Source organism: Heterodontus francisci, chromosome 23 (genome assembly GCF_036365525.1).
Source record: "Heterodontus francisci isolate sHetFra1 chromosome 23, sHetFra1.hap1, whole genome shotgun sequence".
Classification (NCBI taxonomy): Eukaryota; Metazoa; Chordata; class Chondrichthyes; order Heterodontiformes; family Heterodontidae; genus Heterodontus; species Heterodontus francisci.
The window spans coordinates 60356605-60376384 of record NC_090393.1 but is presented as its reverse complement, the minus strand read 5'-3'; the positions used below and the strand labels follow the sequence as shown (position 1 = coordinate 60376384).

The following is a 19780-nucleotide window of genomic DNA, read 5'->3' as shown; positions in this document are numbered from 1 at the left end:
GACTGTGAACTAAGGTAGAAGCCCATGGAGTTGAGGGCAAATTATTGACATGGTTAGAAAGTTAGTTAAATGGTAGGCGACAGAGTGGGGATAATGGGTAAGTACTCCGATTGGCAGGATGTGACTAGTGGTGTCCCACAGGGATCTGTGTTGGGGCCTCAATTATTCACATTATTCATTAACGACTTGGATGATGGCATAGTAAGTCATATATCCAAATTTGCTGATGATACAAAGTTAGGCGGCATTGTAGACAGTCTAGATGATAGCATAAAATTGCAAAGAGATATTGACAGACTAGGTGAATGGGCAAAACTGTGGCAGATGGATTTCAATGTGGGCAAGTGTGAGGTTATCCATTTTGGACCAAAAAAGGATAGAGCAGGGTACTTTCTAAATGGGAAGAGGTTAAGTACAGTGGATGTCCAAAGAGACTTGGGGGTTCAGGTGCATAGATCTTTAAAATGCCACGAGCAAGTGCAGAAAATAATCAAAAAGGCTAATGGAACGCTAGCCTTTATATCTAGAGGATCGGAGTATAAAGACACAGAGGTTATGCTGCAGCTGTACAGAACCCTGGTTAGACCCCACTTGGAGTACTGTGAGCAGTTCTGGGCACCACACTTTAGGAAGGATGTATAGGCCTTGGAGGGAGTGCAACGTAGGTTTACAAGAATGATACCTGACTACAGGGGTTAAGTTACGAGGAGAGATTACACAAATTAGGTCTTTTCTCGCTAGAATTTAGAAGGTTAAGGGGTGATCTGATCGAAGTCTTCAAGATATTAACACAAAAAGACAGGCTAGATAAAGATAAACTATTTCCACTGGTTGGAGATTCTAAAACTAGGGGGCATAGTCTAAAAATTAGGGCCAGACCGTTCAGGAGAGATGCTAGGAAGCACTTCTTCACACAAAGGGTGGTAGAGGTTTGGAACTCTCTCCCACAAACAGCAGTTGAAGCTAAAAAAGTTGTTAATTTTAAATCTGAGATAGATAGATTTTTGTTAAGCAAAGATATTAAGGGATATGGGCTAAAGGCAGGTATATGGAGTTAGGCCGCAGATCAACCATGATCTCATTGAATGGTGGGACAGGCTCGAGGGGCTGAATGGCCTACTCCTGTTCCTATCTTCCTATGTTCCTAACCTTCAGTCCATGCCACTGATGGCTCAGTTTGTTGTATATATTCTAGGCATGTATAGTGTGCACTGCTGGACTAGCTGAGACCCTGTGTATGGGAGTAATCTTCAAAATCTCACAAATACCTAATAACAGGAAAGAAGGATGACCCATAAAGCAGATTTTGAAGACATTTACAACAACAACATAGCACCTTTAAAATAGTATAACATCCCAAGGAGCTTCACAGGAACATTATCAAGCAAGATTTGACACCGAGCTACTTGAGATATTAAAGCAGGTGATCAAAAAGCACGGTCAAAGGGACAGGTTTTATGGAGCGTTTTAAAGGAGGAGAGAGAGGTGGCGAGGCAATGAAGTTTACTGAGGAAATTCAAGAGCTCGGGCCTCGGCAGCTGAAGGCATGGCCACCAAAGGTGGGGCAAGGGAAACTGGGGATGCACAAGAGGTCAGAATTGGGGGAGTGTAGAGATCCCAGGGTGGGATGAGGGTGGATAGTCGGGCTGGAGGAGGTTACACAGATAGGGAGGGATGCGACCATGGAGAGGATTTGAAGTTTAGTAGAAGTTCTTCAGGGTTTTATTCCAGCGTAGTAACACCATGAGGCCATAAACCAGCCTGGATTAAGATTAGGCCATTTGGTCCATCATCTCACCATTATTTATTATTATTAAACATCTCCGCACGCTTGATCTGCAGAGCAACCCTCATTTGATGTTATATATAGCTTTCGGGTGGGGTGCGGAGTGTACGTATTGTGATATATAAGGCACTTGTATGGGACAGGCTGGTTGAAATAGTGGGTCTCTTCCTGACTCTCATTGTGTATTTAATGATAGTGTGCTCCCAGTATGGAGTGTCACATAGTGGCAACATGGATTTTTTAGAATTAGAATTAGAACATTACAGCGCAGTACAGGCCCTTCGGCCCTCGATGTTGCGCCGACCTGTGAAACCATCTGACCTACACTATTCCATTTTCATCCATATGTCTATCCAATGACCACTTAAATGCCCTTAAAGTTGGCGAGTCTACTGCTGCTGCAGGCAGGGCGTTCCACGCCCCTACTACTCTCTGAGTAAAGAAACTACCTCTGACATCTGTCCTATATCTCTCACCCCTCAACTTAAAGCTATGTCCCCTTGTGTTTGCCATCACCATCCGAGGAAAAAGACTCTCACTATCCACCCTATCTAACCCTCTGATTATCTTATATGTCTCTATTAAGTCACCTCTCCTCCTCCTTCTCTCCAACGAAAACAACCTCAAGTCCCTCAGCCTTTCCTCGTAAGACCTTCCCTCCATACCAGGCAACATCCTAGTAAATCTCCTCTGCACCCTTTCCAAAGCTTCCACATCCTTCCTATAATGCGGTGACCAGAACTGCACGCAATACTCCAGGTGCGGTCTCACCAGAGTTTTGTACAGCTGCAGCATGACCTCGTGGCTCCGAAACTCTGGTATTGCAGACCAATCTCTTGACCTGAGCTCCTGTCTAATGAGGCGCCAGGCTAGAAGTGCGGCATCCCGGGATTTATTCATTGGAATATTTGATCATTGAATTTACCAAATTGTCGCGTACGAGAGCCCTGTGCTGTTTATACAGCTCAAGTACAAGCATCTCTCCTGGTCTGTGCTGGACTCAAGGCCGCTGGTAACTTACCGATATCTTGGTGAATATATAGAGGCAGAGTGATAGGACAGACAGGTAAATTCTGATCCGATTTCCCCCGAATCGCTTCTTCAGATACTCGGGCATGGTCACAACCTTGAGGAGAGGAGACAGTCAGTGTCGGACCCCAAATAGCAGGAGGTATAAGCAGGCTGGGATCACCCCAGCAGATAGCAAGAGAGCAGCAGAGCAAAGTGAGTAGCTACTTACCCCAGCTCTGATGTAGATTGGTACGAACAGCCATCCCAGAATAATGACAATGATTAGGGCCTGTGAGATTAATAGGAGTGAAAGGTTATCTGATTGACATACAGAGAAAGCTACAGATTATATTGACGATGTGGAATTACAGAAATCTCAGTGTAACAGAAAGCTTGCTGTGCCTGGGCTCAAAAACAGGTGAGGCACCTTATGTTCTATCATTAGCTTCTCGATATCCTTAAAAGAGGCAGTGGTTTCTGCCTCACCTATTTCTAATAAAATGGTGGAAACATACAGTTTGGACGCGTTTTGAATTCAGAGAATGTGATTTAATTGGTAGTAAGAATAAAGTACAGCCAATCACAGAGGGACCTGTAAAATGGTTCTTTATCACTCTCTCTAGTCCCGAACAAAATATTGAAATATATCTTAGCCCAGCTGTGCAGTTGCAATATTTGGAGGACCTAGTTCAGTGTCAGGTTTGTTTTGTTGCTTGTTTTCACTTTTTTTTAATGTGAGTTGTGAATCCTCAGGATTTGTTTTCAGAATCAGTCATCTTCAGAACGGGACTGTTCCCAATTTCGGCTGTTTTTAACCATCTCGTATCCCGCTGAGCGCCCATTGTAAATGTTTCTTTTCCGGACTGTGAGACTATTTAAGTTAATCAGTCACTGTGGGCTATGTCACAGGTCTTTTGTTCAAGACTGTTTTTCAATGTTACGTTGTTTTTTGAGCTGTCTGCCTATTTTTGGGTTGGTGAAAGGTGGAAAGGTGGGTTGGGGGGGGTGGGGGTCAGTGGGTGGAGGGGCCGGGGAGCGGGGCTGGGGGAGGTTGGATGGGAATGTGTGGGGAGAGGGTTCTCTCCGCTCATTGGAAGCTGTTTGTCATCTTTCGCAATTGAGGCGGGCATGTGTGGTCACATGACTAGAAACAGGAGACAGCCAATCCTGAGGAAGAAGTATGGGAACGTACTGAACTATTGTTACAACATACAACTGATCCCAGATGTGTGATCAACCCACTCTCCATTCACTCATTGTGTACAATTCCAGGTGTGTGCTGGCTTGGCCAGTCATAATCAGGACAACGTTTGGGGACCAATCATGGGCAGATGTTGGGTGAAGAATGGCCTCAGTGCCTTGGGTCAGTGTCTTGCTCCTGCTTGCTATTCGCAGACACCCTGCGAGAGATATGGCACTGACACTGGCTGGGAGCTGCAGCAGGCTCTGGAGCGATATGATGGTACGCACAGGTTACATTTCCCACTCACCCTGATTGGCTGAACTCCTACTTGGAAAATGACATCTTGGTGAGATACTGGGGGCCAGAACAGTGCTTTCTGGAGAAAACGTGGAAAGAGACTGAAAAGTAAACCCCCTCTACATTGAATCTTAAAATGTGTTTGCTTGTTTGGTATGAACAAAAAAAAAAAAATGATTTTTGGTACCAACTGACCATCTAAACTACAATGTTCTAAACTCCCATGTTCCAGCCCCAAAGCTCTTGACACATTACCCCTGGCTGGGATTATAGGGACTGTGTTGTGGATTCACCAGAGAAAATCAGATGTGCACATACATTCCATTCAAATCCTCCAGTAGCTATTCCACCAGCTGCGCCATTCCCAGCCAATCCCACAAAGTGACCGCTGCCGATGTTACTGGCAAACAGAGAAGCTCCAATCTAAGGGAGAAAGAAACAGGGTTAAATTGTAGCCATATACAAGGAGTGACATTATAGCCATATACCAGGAATTCCATTATAGCTATACTTCAATCTGACTGGTTGCATACCAACTTCTAACATCACTGCTACTGCACACCAAAATATCTCCTTGACTTCATGCCAGACTTAAACTGTTGCGGCAATGAGGAAAACCCTGCTACAGAGATTGCTCGATCTTTGTGGGCAACTTTCTTTGTAAGTCAGCAGTGGGTGCTCTTGCTTTGCTGCAGCCTGTAAAATCCATGCCCATGAGCTGTGTTCTAGTCATATACCATGATTTGCAATCTAGTTTTATACCATCGGTTATAACGTTCTCATCAGTTAGAAGTTATATTCTAACCATATACAATTATTGATTTTCTAGCCTTATGTCATGAGTGAAGGTACAGTGAAGGTTCACTAAATTGGTCCCTGGGATGAGGGGGTTGTCCTATGATGAGAGGCTGAGTAAATTGGGCCAATACCCAGTGGAGTTTAGAAGAATGAGGGGCGATCTCATTGAAACATATAACATTCTGAAGGGGCTGGATAGGGTAGACACTGAGAGATTGTTTCTGCTGGTTGGGGTATCTAAGACACGGGGGCACAGTCTCAGGATAAGGGACCAATCATTTAGGACTGAGATGAGGAGAAATTTCTTCACTCAAAGGGTTGTGAATCTTTGGAATTCTCTACGCCAGAGGGTTGTTGATGCTCCATTGTTGAGTATATTTAAGGCTGGGATAGACAGATTTTTGGTCTCTTGGGGAATCAAGGGATGTTGTGGGCATTGGGAAAGTGGAATTGAAGCTTAAGATCAGCCACGATCGTATTGAATGGCGGAGCAGGCTCGATGGGCCATATGGTCTACTCCTGCTCCTATTTCTTGTTTTCTTATGTGAAATTCCAACAGTACGGTACTAGAGCTTTGTGAAAAAGAAGAAAGAAGGAATGATTGTTTTGTAGACAAACCCAGCACACAGTAAATACCTACGAACAGAATGAGATAAATGAGCAGTTAATCTACATCCAGCCCTGCTTGATGGGATTGAAATTTTTGTATCTAACACTGGTGTACCTAGAAACATAAAAACATAGAAAATAGGAGCAGGAGTAGGCCATTCGGCCCTTCGAGCCTGCTCCGCCATTCACTATGATCATGGCTAATCATCCAACTCAGTAACCTGTTCCTGCTTTCGCCCCATACCCTTTGATCCCTTTAGACCCAAGAGCTATATCTAACTCCTTCTTGAAAACATACAATGTTTTGACCTCAACTGCATTCTGTGGTAGTGAATTTCACAGGCTCACCACTCTCTGGGTGAAGAAATTTCTCCTCATCTCAGTCCTGAAAGGTTTACCCCGTATCCTTAGACTATGACCCCTGGTGCTGGACTCCCCCACCATTGGGAACATCCTTCCTGCATCTACCCTGTCAAGTCCTGTTAGAATGTTATAGGTTTCTATGAGATCCCCCTCACTCTTGTCAGTCCCACCATCCCAAGAATCAGTCTGGTAAACCTTCGCTGCACTCCCTCTATAATAAGAACATCCTTCCTCAGATAAGGAGACCAAAACTACACACAATATGCCAGGTGTGGCCTCACCAAGGCCCTGTATAATTGCAACAAGACATCTCTGCTCCTGTACTTGAATCCTCTTGCTATGAAGGCCAACATACCATTTGCCTTTTGTGCCGCCTGTTGCAACTGCATGCTTACCTTCAGCGACTGGTGTGTACAACAACACCCAGGTCTCGCTGCATATTCCCCTCTCTCAGTTTATAGCCGTTCAGATAATAATCTGCCTTCCTGTGTTTGCAACCAAAGTGGATAACCTCACATTTATCCACATTATACTGCATCTGCCATGCATTAGCCCACTCACTCAACTTGTCCATATCACCCTGAAGCCTCTCTGCATCCTCCTCACAACTCACCCTCCCAACCAGTTTTATGTCGTCTGCAAATTTGGAGATATTACATTTAGTTCCCTCATCTAAATCATTAATATATATTGTGAATAGCTGGGGTCCTAGCACCGATCCCTGCAGTACCCCACTAGTCACTGCCTGCCATTCAGAAAAAGACCCATTTATCCCTACTCTTTGTTTCCTGTCCGCCAACCAATTTTCTATCCATCGCAATACACTACCCCCAATCCCATGCGCTTTAATTTTACATGCTAATCTCTTATGTGGGACTTTGTCGAAAGCCTTCTGAAAGTCCAAATAAACCACATCCACTGGCTCCCCCTCATCAACTCTACTAGTTACATCCTCATAGAATTCTAGTAGATTTGTCAAGCATGATTTCCCTTTCGTAAATCCATGCTGACTCTGCCCGATTCTACCACTGTTCTCTAAGTGCTTTGCTATAAAATCTTTGATAATGGGCTGTAGAATTTTCCCCACTACCAACGTCAGGCTGACTGGTCTATAATTCCCTGCTTTCTCTCTACCTCCCTTTTTAAATAGTGGGGTTACATTAGCTACCCTCCAATCTGTAGGAACTGTTCCAGAGTCCAAAGAATCTTGGAAGATGACCACCAATGCATCTACTATTTCTAGGGCCACTTCCTTAAGTACTCTGGGATGTATACCATCAGGCCCTGGGGATTTATCAGTCCCATTAATTTCCCCAACACCATTCCTCTACTAATAGTGATTTATTTCAGTTCCTCTCTCTCACTAAGTCCTGTTTTCCCCAACATTTCTGGTATGATATTTGTGTCCTCCTTTGTGAAGACAGAACCAAAGTATGCATTTAGTTGGTCAGCCATTTCTTTATTCCCATATTAAATTCCCCTGTTTCTGACTGTAAGGGACTTACATTTGTCTACACCAATCTTTTACTCTTCACATACCTATAGAAACTTTTACAGTCAGTTTTTATGTTCCCTGCAAGCTTGCTCTCGTACTCTATTTTCTCCTTCTTAATCAATCCTTTGGTCCTCCTTTGCTGAATTCTCAACTGCTCCCAATCCTCAGGTCTGTTGTTTTTCCTGGCAAATTTATATGCTTCTTCCTTGGATTTAATGCTATCTTTAATTGTCCTTGTAAGCCATGGTTTGGCTACCTTTCCCGTTTTACTTTTGCACCAGACAGGGATAAACAATTGTTGCAGTTCATCCATGCGCTCTTGAAATGTTTGCCATTGCCTATCCACAGTCATCCCTTTAAGTGACGTTTCCCAGTCCGTCATGGCCAACTCGCACCTCATACCTTTGTAGTCACCTGACCCAGGAGACTCTGATGCTGACACCAGAAAGTGTTCCATTTCCCAGCACTGACATTTCCCTACTTTAATGAGCAAAATATTTATGATTTACTTTTGCAGCAACCTGCAAAAAATGCAATTCATTTATTTGCAAGGGAAGAATAATTAAAACAAAGGTTCATGATCCAGGACACCATATAAATTAATAAACACATATGAAAGATTAATAATGGAATCAACATTGCCTCATTAATATTACCATTTGATGCTTACATTCTTTGCTAACAGCTGATTATAACTTGTTTAGTGATCTCTAAAGATGCAGATCATTTTATTAGTGGCACTATCTGCACTATTGCTGTTGGAAATACATTATCGGAGTGAACTATGCCCTGTGACTTCTTGGTGTAATTTACAGATCTGAGTTCTGCTGCTGTCATGTTTCCAAGTGTTGACACATCAGAGCTGGTTGGTGCTTTGCTGTGTGACACAGTGCTCTCCGTTTCTTTCGGAAAAACCCGAGTGAAAGGCCAAGTTCCATAGTGCAGGACACCAGTGAGGTTTACAAGTGTCGGAAAGGAAAGAAGGCAAATGGAGCTCTGCAAGTTTAGGTGTGAAGCTTGGGTTTTAAACACCTGTAGATTGCAGGTGGAAGACGAAAGTGAGGGAACTGAGGAGCTGCACATACTGGGATCCTGAAAGAGAATGAGTTGGAGGTGGAGGTGGTGCAATGCATCTTCATTTCATTATAGGGAAGATTTAAAAAGGAGGAAGAACTTGTCGGAGAGCATATCTGCAGCTAATGAGAAATAACGCAGAACAATTCAGGGGGCACTGAACATATTAGTATCAACAATATGAAGAGAGAAGAAAATGGCAATGGAGTGTTTAGGGGCTAGAGATGAGGGGTCTAAAAGAGGTAGCTGCAGAGATAATGGATGTAGTGGTTACGATTTTCCAAAATTCCCTTGATTCTAAACAATTCCCAGTGGATTGGAAGCTAGCAAAAGCAACAAGAAAGAAGGGAGAAAGAAAACAGGGAACTTCCGGCCAGTTAGCCTGACATCAGTCATGAGGAAAATACTGGAATCTGTTATTAAGGAAGTCTTAACAATGCACTTAGAAAATCATAGTGTGAACAGAGTCAACATGGTATTATGAAAGGGAAATCATGTTTCATAAATTTATTAGAGTTTTTTGAGGATTTACCTAATAGGGTAGATAAAGGGAAGCTAGTAGGTGTAGTATATTTGAATTTTCGAAAGATACTTGATAAAGTACCACACAAAAGGTTAGTATGTAAAATAAGGGCTCGTGGAGTTGGGGGTAATATATTAGCAGGAATAGATGATAGATAACGGACAGGAAGTATAGAGTAGTGATAAATGGGGCATTTTCAAGTTCGCAGACTGTAACTAGTGAAGTATCTCAACGATCAGTGCTGGGGCCTCAACTATTTACCATCTATATTAATCTATATCACACCAAGAGATCGAGAGTAATGTGTCCAAGTTTGCTGATGATACATAGCTAGACAGGAATGTAAGCTGTGAGGGGGACACAAAGAGGCTGCAAAGAGATATGGACAGTTTAAGTGAGTGGACAACAAGATGGTAGATGGAGTATAATATAGGAAGTGTGAGGTTATTCCCTTCGGTAATAAGAATAGAAATGCAGAGGCATGAAAATTTTAAATGTTGATGGTCAGAGAGGCTTGGGTGTACTTTTACAAGGAACACAGAAAGTCAGCATGCAGTTACAGCACGCAATTAGGAAGGAAAATGGCATGTTGGCCTTTATTGCAAGGGAGAATAAGGAAGTCTTGCTACAATTGTACAGGGGCTGTGGTGAAACCACACCTGGAGTACCGTGCGCAGTTTTGGCCTCCATATTTAAGGAAGCATACACTTGCACTGGAGGCAGTACAGTGAAAGCTCACTAGATTAGTTCCTGGGATGCGAGGATTGTCCTATGATGAGAGGCTGAGTAAATTAGGCCTATACTTTGATTCTGCAGGGGCTTGACAGGGTAGACACTGAGGGGTTGTTTCTCTTGGCTGGGGAATCTAAAACACGGGGGCACAGGCTCAGGATAAGGGGGCTGATCATTTAGAGCTGAGATGAGGAGAAACTTCTTCACTCAGAGGCTTGTGAATCTTTGGAACTCTTTATCCCAGAGGGTTGTGGATCATCTATTGGTGAATATATACATTCAAGGCTGGGAATAGATAGATTTTTGATCTCTTAGGGAATCAAGGGATATGTGGAGCGGGTGGGAAAGTGGAGTTAAGGTAGATGTCACGCACACAAGAAGTGCGATGATGCAAATTGTGAACAAAATCGGAAGAGTTATAAAAAACTAACTTCGTCCTTTAAAAATGAACCTTTATTTTAAAAAGTGAACAATGGTCCAAAAGGCTGCCCCAAAAAAGGTCTTTGTGTATTCAAACTGTCTGACAAAGACAAAGGACAAATCCTCAAAGCTAAGAGGTGTCAACTGTATTCGTCCTCCATCCATCCTAAAACATTGCAGAATTGAATGTCTTCTTCTGTAACAAAGAAGGTGTGAAGTAGCCATGTCCTGGGCCATTGTGCGATCACCATGGGGAAGAGATCAGAACGTCTCCTACCAGGACATGAGAAGTAACACAGCTTTACCTTAAGAAAGCGTAAAGAGAGAGACACTTCAAGAAAGAAAGAAGAAAACAGCATCCAGAAGCTAGCTTCCAGCAAACCAGAAGACACGCGCCCTGCTGTAAAAACCTCCATCTACATTATACAGCAGTGAACCTGAAGTGATCCACCATCTTCAACTGAACATCCAACCAAGAGAGAAATCTACAATCACCTCAGGCCTGCAACCCACGAGAACTCAATTTCCAAGAGAATTCAACATACAAACAAATGAACATATGAATTACGAGCAGGAGTAGGCCACTCGGCCCCTCGAGCCTGCTCCACCATTCAACAAGATCATGGCTGATCTGATTGTAACCTCAACCCCACATTCCCACCTACCCTCAATAACCTTTCACCCCCTTACTTATTAAGAATCTATCTACCTCTGCCTTAAAAATATTCAAAGACTCTGCTTCCACTGCCTTTTGAGGAAGAGAGTTCCAAAGACTCACGACCCCCTGAGAGAAAAAAATTTCTCCTCATCTCCGTCTTAAATGGGCGACCCCTTATTTTTAAACAGTGACCCCTAGTTCTAGATTCTCTCACAAAGGAAAATATCCTTTCCACATCCACCCTGTCAAGACCCTCAGGATCTTATATATTTCAATCAAGTCACCTCTTATTATTCTAAATTCCAGTGAATACAAGCCTAGCCTGTCCAATATTTCCTCGTATGACAGCCCGTCCAATCCAGGTATCAGTCTAGTAAACCTTCTCTGTACTGTCCTCAACGCATTTATATCCTTCCTTAAATAAGGAGACCGGTACTATACACAGTACTCTAGATGTGGTCTCACCAATGCCCTGTATAGCTGAAGCATAACCTCCCTACTTTTGTATTCAATTCCCCTCACGATAAACGATAACATTCTATCAGCTTTCCTAATTATGTGCTGTACCTGCATACTAACCTTTTGCGATTCAAGCAATAGGACACCCAGATCCCTCTACATCTCAGAACTGTGCAATCTCTCACCATTTAGATAATATGTTCTTTTTTATTCTTCCTGCCAAAGTGGACAATTTCACACCTTCCCACATTATACTCCATTTGCCAGGTCTTTGCCCACTCACTTAACCTATCTACATCCCTTTGTAGCCTCCTTATGTCCTCGTCACAACTTACTTTCCTACCTATCTTTGTGTCATCGGCACATTTAGCAACCATACCTTCATCTAAGTCATTTATATAAATTGTAAAAAGTTGAGGCCCCAGTACAGATCCCTGTGGCACACCATTTGTTACATCTTGCCAATCAGAAAATGACCCAATTTATGCCTACTCTCTGTTTCCTGTTAGCTGGCCAATCTTCTATCCATGCCAATATATTACCCCCTATACCATGAACTTTTATTTTCTGCAATAACTTTTGATGTGGCACCTTATCAAATGCCTTCTGGAAATCTAAGTACAGTACATCCACCAATTCCCCTTTATTCACAGCACAAGTTACTTCTTCAAAGAACTCCAATAAGTTGGTTAAACATGATTTCCCTTTCACAAAACCATGTTGACTCTACCTGATTACCTTGAATTTTTCGAAGTGCCCTGCTATAACATCTTTAATAATAGCTTCGAACATTTTCCCTAAGATGTTAAGCTAACTAGCCTGTAGTTTCTTGCTTTGTCTCTCCCTCTCTTTTTGAATAAAGGAGTTAAATTTGCTATTTTCCAATCTAATGGAAACTTCCCCAGATCTAGGTAATTTTGGCAAACTAAAACTAACATATCAACTATATCACTAGCCACTTCTTTTAACACCCTAGGATGAAGTCCATCAGCTTGTCAGCCCACAGCTCCAACAATTTGCTCTGTACCACTTCCCTGGTGATGGTAATTTTCTTGAGTTCCTCCCTCCCTTCCATTTCCTGATTTACAGCTATTTCTGGGATGTTACTTGTATCCTCTATAGTGAAGACTGATGCAAAATACCTGCTCAATTCATCTGTCATCTCTTTATTTTCCCTTATTAATTCCTCAGACTCACTTTCCATAGGACCAACACTCACTTTGTTAATTCTTTTCTTTTTAAAATATTTATAGAAACTCTTACTTTCTGTTTTATATTTCTAGCCAGCTTTCTCTCGAGCTCTATTGTTTCCCTCCTTATGAATCTTCTGGTCATTCTTTGCTGCTTTTTATATTCTGTCCAATCTTCTGACCTGCCACCTATCTTTGCGCAATTAGATGCTTTTTCTTTAAGTTTGATACTACTTTAACTTTTCTAGTTAACCATGGATGGTGGATCCTACACTTGGAATTTTTCTTTCTTTGTTGGAATGTATCTACTCTGTGTATTCTGAAATATCCCCTTAAATGTCTGCCACTGCATCTCTATTGACCTATCCCTTAACCTGATTTGCCAGTCCACTTTAGCAAGCTCTGCTTTCATGCTCTCATAATTGCCTTTATCTAAGTTTAAAATACGAGTCTTGGACCCACTCTTCCCTCCCTCAAACTAAATATAAAATTCAATCATATTTTGATTGCTGCTGCCGAGAGTTACCTTCACTTTGATGTCATTAATTACTCCTATCTCATTGCACAATGCCAGGTCTAGTATAGCCTGCTCTCTGGTTGGCTCAAGAATGTGCTGCTCCAAGAAACTATCCAGAAAACATTCAATGAACTCCTCATCTAGGCTATCTTTGCCCATCTGATTTTTCCAGTCTATAGGTAGATTAAAATCCCCCATGATTATTGCTGTGCCTTTCTGACAAGCTCCTATTATTTCTTCCTTTATACCCTGTCCTACAGTGTGGTTACTGTAAGGGGGTCTGTACACCACTCCCACAAGTGACTTCTTGCCTTTATCATTTCTCATCTTGACCCGAACTGCTTCTACGTCCTGGTTTCCTGAACTTAAGTCATCCCTCTCTACTGTGCTAATACCATCATTAATTAACAGAGCCACCCCTCCACCTACTCCTAGCTCTCTGTCCTTCCTAAATGTCATGTACCCTTCAATATTCAGGTCCCAATCTATGTCAGCCTGTAGCTATGTCTCTGTAATCGCTATCAGATTGTACTTATTTATTTCTATTTGCGCTATTAGTTCATCTGTTTTGTTTTGAATGCTATGTGCATTCAGATACAGAACCTTTAGTTTTGTCCTTTTATTATTTTTGTAACCTCTAGCCTTGTCTGCTGATCTACTCTTAGATTTGAACTCACTGTCCCTTTCTGCCACGGACTATTTATCTTTTCCCATATTCATACCTGTCTCTCTTGCCTTGTCTCTACTCTTTGATTTACCATCTTTTCCCAAATTTGATCCCTTGCCCCAACTATTTAGTTTAAAACCCTCTCTACTTCCCTGGTTATGCAGCTCGCTAAAATACTGGTCCCAGTACGGTTCAGGTGTGGACCATCCCAACGGTATAGCCCCCACTTTCCTCAATACTGGTGCCAGTGCCCTACAAACCGGAACCCACTGCTACCACACCAGTCTTTGAGCCACACATTTATTTCTCTAATCTTATGTGCCCTACTCTAATTTGCACATGGCTTAGGTAATAATCCAGAGATTATTACCTTTGAGGTTTACATGACGTCCACTGAAACCTACCCCCACTTACAATCACTTCCCCCTTTTTCCTCTCTATCTGTCTCTTCTTGTGCGTGTGTGTGCATGTGTGAGTGGATGCGGTTGTTACAATTTCAGGTTAAGACGTATTGATCAATAAACAATTGATTTTCTGTTTTTAAACCTACAAGAAAACCTGTCGCTATCTGTTTATTTAACAAATACAACACTAAGGGTTAAACCCCAATAATAAACCACACTTCCTCTGATCAGGTGGGAGTTGAACAGTGGGCACCACCTACATCTCACCACGTGGAGGTAACACAGAGGATCAGCCATGATTGTATTGAATAGTGGAGCAGATTCGAGGGGCTAAATGATCTACTCCTATTTCTCATCCTCTTACATCTTATGAGAGAGGGATTTGATTTTAGTTTTAGTTTAGAGATACAGCACTGAAACAGGCCCTTCGGCCCACCGAGTCCGTGCCGACCATCAACCACCCATTTATAATAATCCTACACTAATTCCATATTCCTACCACATCCCCACCTGTCCCTATGTTCCCCTACCACCTACCTACACTAGGGGCAATTTATAATGGCCAATTTACCTATCAACCTGCAAGTCTTTGGCATGTGGGAGGAAACCGGAGCACTCGGAGGAAACCCATGCAGACACAGGGAGAACTTGCAAACTCCACACAGGCAGTACCCAGAATTGAACCCGGGTCGCTGGAGCTGTGAGGCTGCGGTGCTAACCACTGCACCACTGTGCCGCCCATATCTTTACTCATATCTTGTCTGAGTGTGAGCGAGGTGCTAGTTGCAGTATTCTAGTCTTGGATGGACATCTGAGTTGTTGAGAGGAAAAGCAGAGTTTTGCATTTAAAAAGGAGTTCAAGCTTCTTTGAGGAAGCTTTAGCAATGGGTGTGAGATATCCCTTCTGGAGTCTACAGCACACCGTTAGCAATTATATTGACAGCCCTGACTTAGTGCTCAAAGCAACAATGGTAAGACCAACAACATAAATAACACTAACAGCAACATCAGCAATAATTACAACAGCAAGATTACCATCAGTAACAACAAAAGCAATACCAAGAGCAGTATGTCAATAAGAATTACAACAACAACAAAAACAATAACAGGAATAACAGCAACAATAACAATAGTGACAATGGCAGCACTAACTAACACTTTGGTAGGGAAAACAGAAATGCAGAGTATTACTTAAATGGTAAGATTTTGGGAAGTGTTGATCTCCAAAGGGACCTGGGTGTCCTTGTTCATAAGTCACTGAAAGCTAGCATGCAGCAAGCAATTAGGAAGGCAAATGGTATGTCGGCCTTCATCACAAGGGGATTTGAGTACAGGAGTAAAGAAGCCTTGCGACAATTGTACAGCGCCTTGGTGAGACCGCACCTGGAGTATTGTGTACAGTTTTGGTCTCCTTACCTAAGGAAGATATACTTGCCATACAGGGATTGCAATAACGGTCCACCAGACTGATCCCTGGGATGGTGGGATTGTCTAATGAGGAGAGATTGAGGAGGCCGGGCGTATATTCTCTAGAATTTAGAAGAATGAGAGGTGATTTCATTGAAGCATACAAAATTCATACAGGGCTCAACAGGGTAGATGCAGGAAGGATGTTTCCCCTGGCTGGAGGGTCTCTAACCTTGGGAGTCCTCAACATCGACTCCAGACCCCATGAAGTCTCATGGCATCTGGCCAAACATGGGCAAGGAAACCTCCTGCTGATTACCACCTACTGCTCCCCTCAGCTAATGAATCAGTACTCCTCCATGTTGAACACCACTTGGAGGAAGCACTGAGGGTGGCAAGGGCACAGAATGTACTCTGGGTGGGGGATTTCAATGTCCATCACCAAGAGTGGCTCGGTCGGATCACTACTGACCGAGCTGGCCGAGTCCTAAAGGATATAGCTACTAGACTGGGTCTGCAGCAGGTGGTGAGCGAACCGACAAGAGGGAAAAGCATACTTGACCTCGCCCTCACCAATCTGCCTGTCGCAGATGCATCTGTCCATGGCAGTATTGGCAGGCGTGACCACCGCACAGTCCTTGTGAAGCCAAAGTCCCGTCTTCACACAGAGGATACCCTCTATCGTGTTGTGTGGCACTACTACTGTGCTAAATGGAACAGATTTTGAACAGATCTAGCAATGCAAAACTGGGCATCCATGAGGCGCTGTGGGCCATCAGCAGCAGCAGAATTGTACTCAACCGCAATCTGTAACCTCATGGTCCGGCATATCCCCCATTCTACCATTATCATCAAGCCGGGGGATCAACCCTGGTTCAATGAAAAGTGCAGGAGGGCATGTCAGGAGCAGCACCAGGCATACCTCAAAATGAGGTGTCAACATGGTGAAGCTAAAACCCAGGACTACTTGCATGTCAAACAGCGTAAGCAGCATGCGATAGACAGAGCTAAGCAATCCCATAACCAACGGATCAGATCTAAGCTCTGCAGTCCTGTCACATCCAGTCATGAATGGTGGTGGACAATTAAATAACTAACTGGAGGAGGTGGCTCCACAGATATCCCCATCCTCAATGATGGGGGAGCCCAGCACATCAGTGCGAAAGATAAGGCTGAAGCATTTGCAACAATCTTCAGCCAGAAGTGCCGAGTTGATGATCCATCTCGTCCTCCTCCTGAAGTCCCCAGCATCACAGATACCAGTCTTCAGCCAATTTGATTCACTCCACATGATATCAAGAAATGACTGAAGGCACTGGATACTGCAAAGGCTATGGGCCCTGACTACATTCCGGAAATAGTACCTAAGACCTGTGCTCCAGAACTTATTGTGCCCCTAGCCAAGCTGTTCCAGTACTGCTACAACACTGTCATCTATCTGGCAATGTGGAAAATTGCCCAGGTATGTCCTGTACATAAAAAGCAGGACAAATCCAACCCAGCCAATTACCGCCCCATCAGCCTACTCTCAATCATCAGTAAAGTGATGGAAGGTGTCATCGACAGTCCTGTCAAGCGGCACTTGCTTAGCAATAACCTGCTCAGTGACGCTCAGTTTGGGTTCCACCAGGGCCACTCAGCTCCTGACCTCATTACAGCCTTGGTTCAAACATGAACAAAAGAGCTGAACTCAAGAGGTGAGGTGAGAGTGATTGCCCTTGACATCAAGGCAGCATTTGACTGAGTATGGCATCAAGGAGCCCTAGCAAAACTGGAGAAAACTTGCCAAATGCAAAGGAAGATGGTTGTAGTTGTTGGAGGTCAATCATCACAGCTCCGGGACATTACTGCAGGAGTTCCTCAGGGTAGTGCCCTAGGCCCAACCATCTTCAGCTGCTTAATCAATGACCTTCCTTCAATCATAAGGTCAGAAGTGGGGATGTTCGATGATGATTGCACAATGTTCAGCACCATTCGTAACTCCTCAGATACTGAAGCAGTCTGTGTAGAAATGCAGCAAGACATGGAAAACACCCAGGCTTGGGCTGATAAGTGGCAAGTAACATTCGTGCCACACAAGTGCTGGGCAATGACCATCTCCAACAAGAGAGAATCTAACCATCTTCCCTTGTCATTTAATGGCATTATGATTGCTGAATCCCCCGCTATCAACATCCTGGGGGTTACCACTGACCAGAAACTGAACTGGAGTAGCCAAATAAATACCGTGGCTACAAGAGCAGGTCAGAGGCTAGGAATCCTGCGGCGAGTAACTTACCTCCTGACTCCCCAAAGTCTGTCCACAATCTACAAAGCATAAGTCAGGAGTGTGATGGAATACTCTCCACTTACCTGGATGGGTGCAGCTCCAACAACACTCAAGAAGCTTGGCACCATCCAGGACAAAGCAGCTCGCTTGATTGGCACCCCACCTACAAACATTCACTCCCTCCACCACCGATGCACAGTGGCAGCAGGGTGTACCCGTGACCTCTACCAACTAGAAGGACAAGGGCAGCAAATGCATGGGAACACCACCACCTGCAAGTTGCCCCCAAGCCACACAACATCCTGACTTGGAACTATATTGCCGTTCCTTCACTGTCGCTGGGTCAAAATCCTGGAACTCCCTTCCTAACAGCACTGTGGGTGTACCTACCCCACATGGACTGCTGCGGTTTACAAAGGCAGCTCACCACCACCTTCTCATGGGCAATTAGGGAAGGGCAATAAATGCTGGCCTAGCCTGTGACGCCACATCCCCATAAACGAATAATAAAAAAGAGGTGAGGCAATAAATTTCTGCCTGATGAATAAGGAGAGGAAATCCATTAACAGGAGGGTCAAGGAGAGGATACAGATTTAGATAATTAGCCAAAGTACCAGAGGGGGGATGAGGAGACTATATTTACTGCAGTGAGACGCTCGTTGCTACCTCCTCATGAGCTGCAAAACCAATTGCCCCATCCTGTTTTCTCGTCGAGTTCCGCCCAGCGTGGGGGTTAAACTTTTGTACCTCCTTCCTGTCCCACTCCTCCCTCCCAACACTGACCCTGTGGACTGTGTCACTGGATCAGCTATCACTGCCCCTCTCTGCAGCTCTCTTAAGAATGTCCATTAAATTATAGTGGACTTGATGGAGACCTGGCTGAGGGGTGATGCACCTTCCCCTGAAATGAAGCCTCCCCTCCTGGCTATACCTTTCACCACACATCCCTCCCAGACTGTTGCGGTGCCAATGTGCTCCTTATCACCAAATCACACCTTAGTCTGACTCCCCACCCACCCCCCCACCCCTCTGTCACCTTCTCCTCCTTTGAGCATCTCACCTTGCTCCACCTCTCTTGCCTCTCATTTAAAATCCTTCTTCTCTGCTGCTTACCCAAGCACTGTGCCATATTTCTCACTGAGATACCTTCACTGCTGTCCTCATTTAACCTGTGCACCGAGCGACTTCTCACCCTCAGTGATTTCAACCTCCATCTGAACTCATCATGCTCTCTCTTCTCTGAGTTCACTGCTCTCCGATCCTCCCTTAGTCCCTCCCTCTGTATAAACTCCCCAACCTATATTCACAGCCATGCCCTTGACCTTGCCATTTCACATGGCCTAGTAATTCCCAGCATATATTAATCACAAATAAGGCAATCTCTAATCACTTCCTCATATCGTTCTCTACACACATTCCACTTCCCCCTCCCAACCTTACTTCATTCTGTGTCCGTTCCTGGAAAAAAAACTCAATTTCTGCAGCTGCTGATCCGCTCAACCACACTCTCACCTCCACCTTTGATACCAAACTCCCCAGTAAAACCTTTACTGTCTCTCATCCAGATGGTTCCCTCAGTACGGCCCTCATCTCTGCTCCCTTAACTCCAAGGGACACAGACTTGTACAGACATGGTGGACTACATGTTTTTTATATCCTTTCATGGGATGTGGGTGTCGCTGGAAAGACCAGAATTTATTGCCCATCCTTAATTGCCCTCGGGAAGGTGATGGTGAGCTGCCTTCTTTAAACGCTGCAGCCATGTGGGGTAGGTACACCCACAGTGCTGTTCGGAAGGGAGTTCCAGGATTTTGATCCAGCGACAGTGAAGGAACAGTGATATAGTTCCAAGTCAGGATGGGGTGTGAGTTGGAGGGGAACTTGCAGGTGGTGGTGTTCCCATGCATCTGCTGTCCTT

General features: G+C 44.0%; 1 protein-coding gene across 1 annotated transcript in view; it reads right to left on the bottom strand.

Moving 5' to 3' along the window:
* slc5a1 (solute carrier family 5 member 1) overlaps positions 1-19780 on the bottom strand; it is a 153827-nt gene that overhangs the window by 111917 nt on the left and 22130 nt on the right. Inside the window, exons 3-5 of the mRNA XM_068055377.1 lie at positions 4596-4700; positions 3027-3086; positions 2808-2912 (exon numbers count right to left, since the gene is read on the bottom strand). Of these exons, the coding sequence (XP_067911478.1) occupies positions 2808-2912; positions 3027-3086; positions 4596-4700 (270 nt within the window). The remainder of the gene's footprint in view (positions 1-2807; positions 2913-3026; positions 3087-4595; positions 4701-19780) is intronic.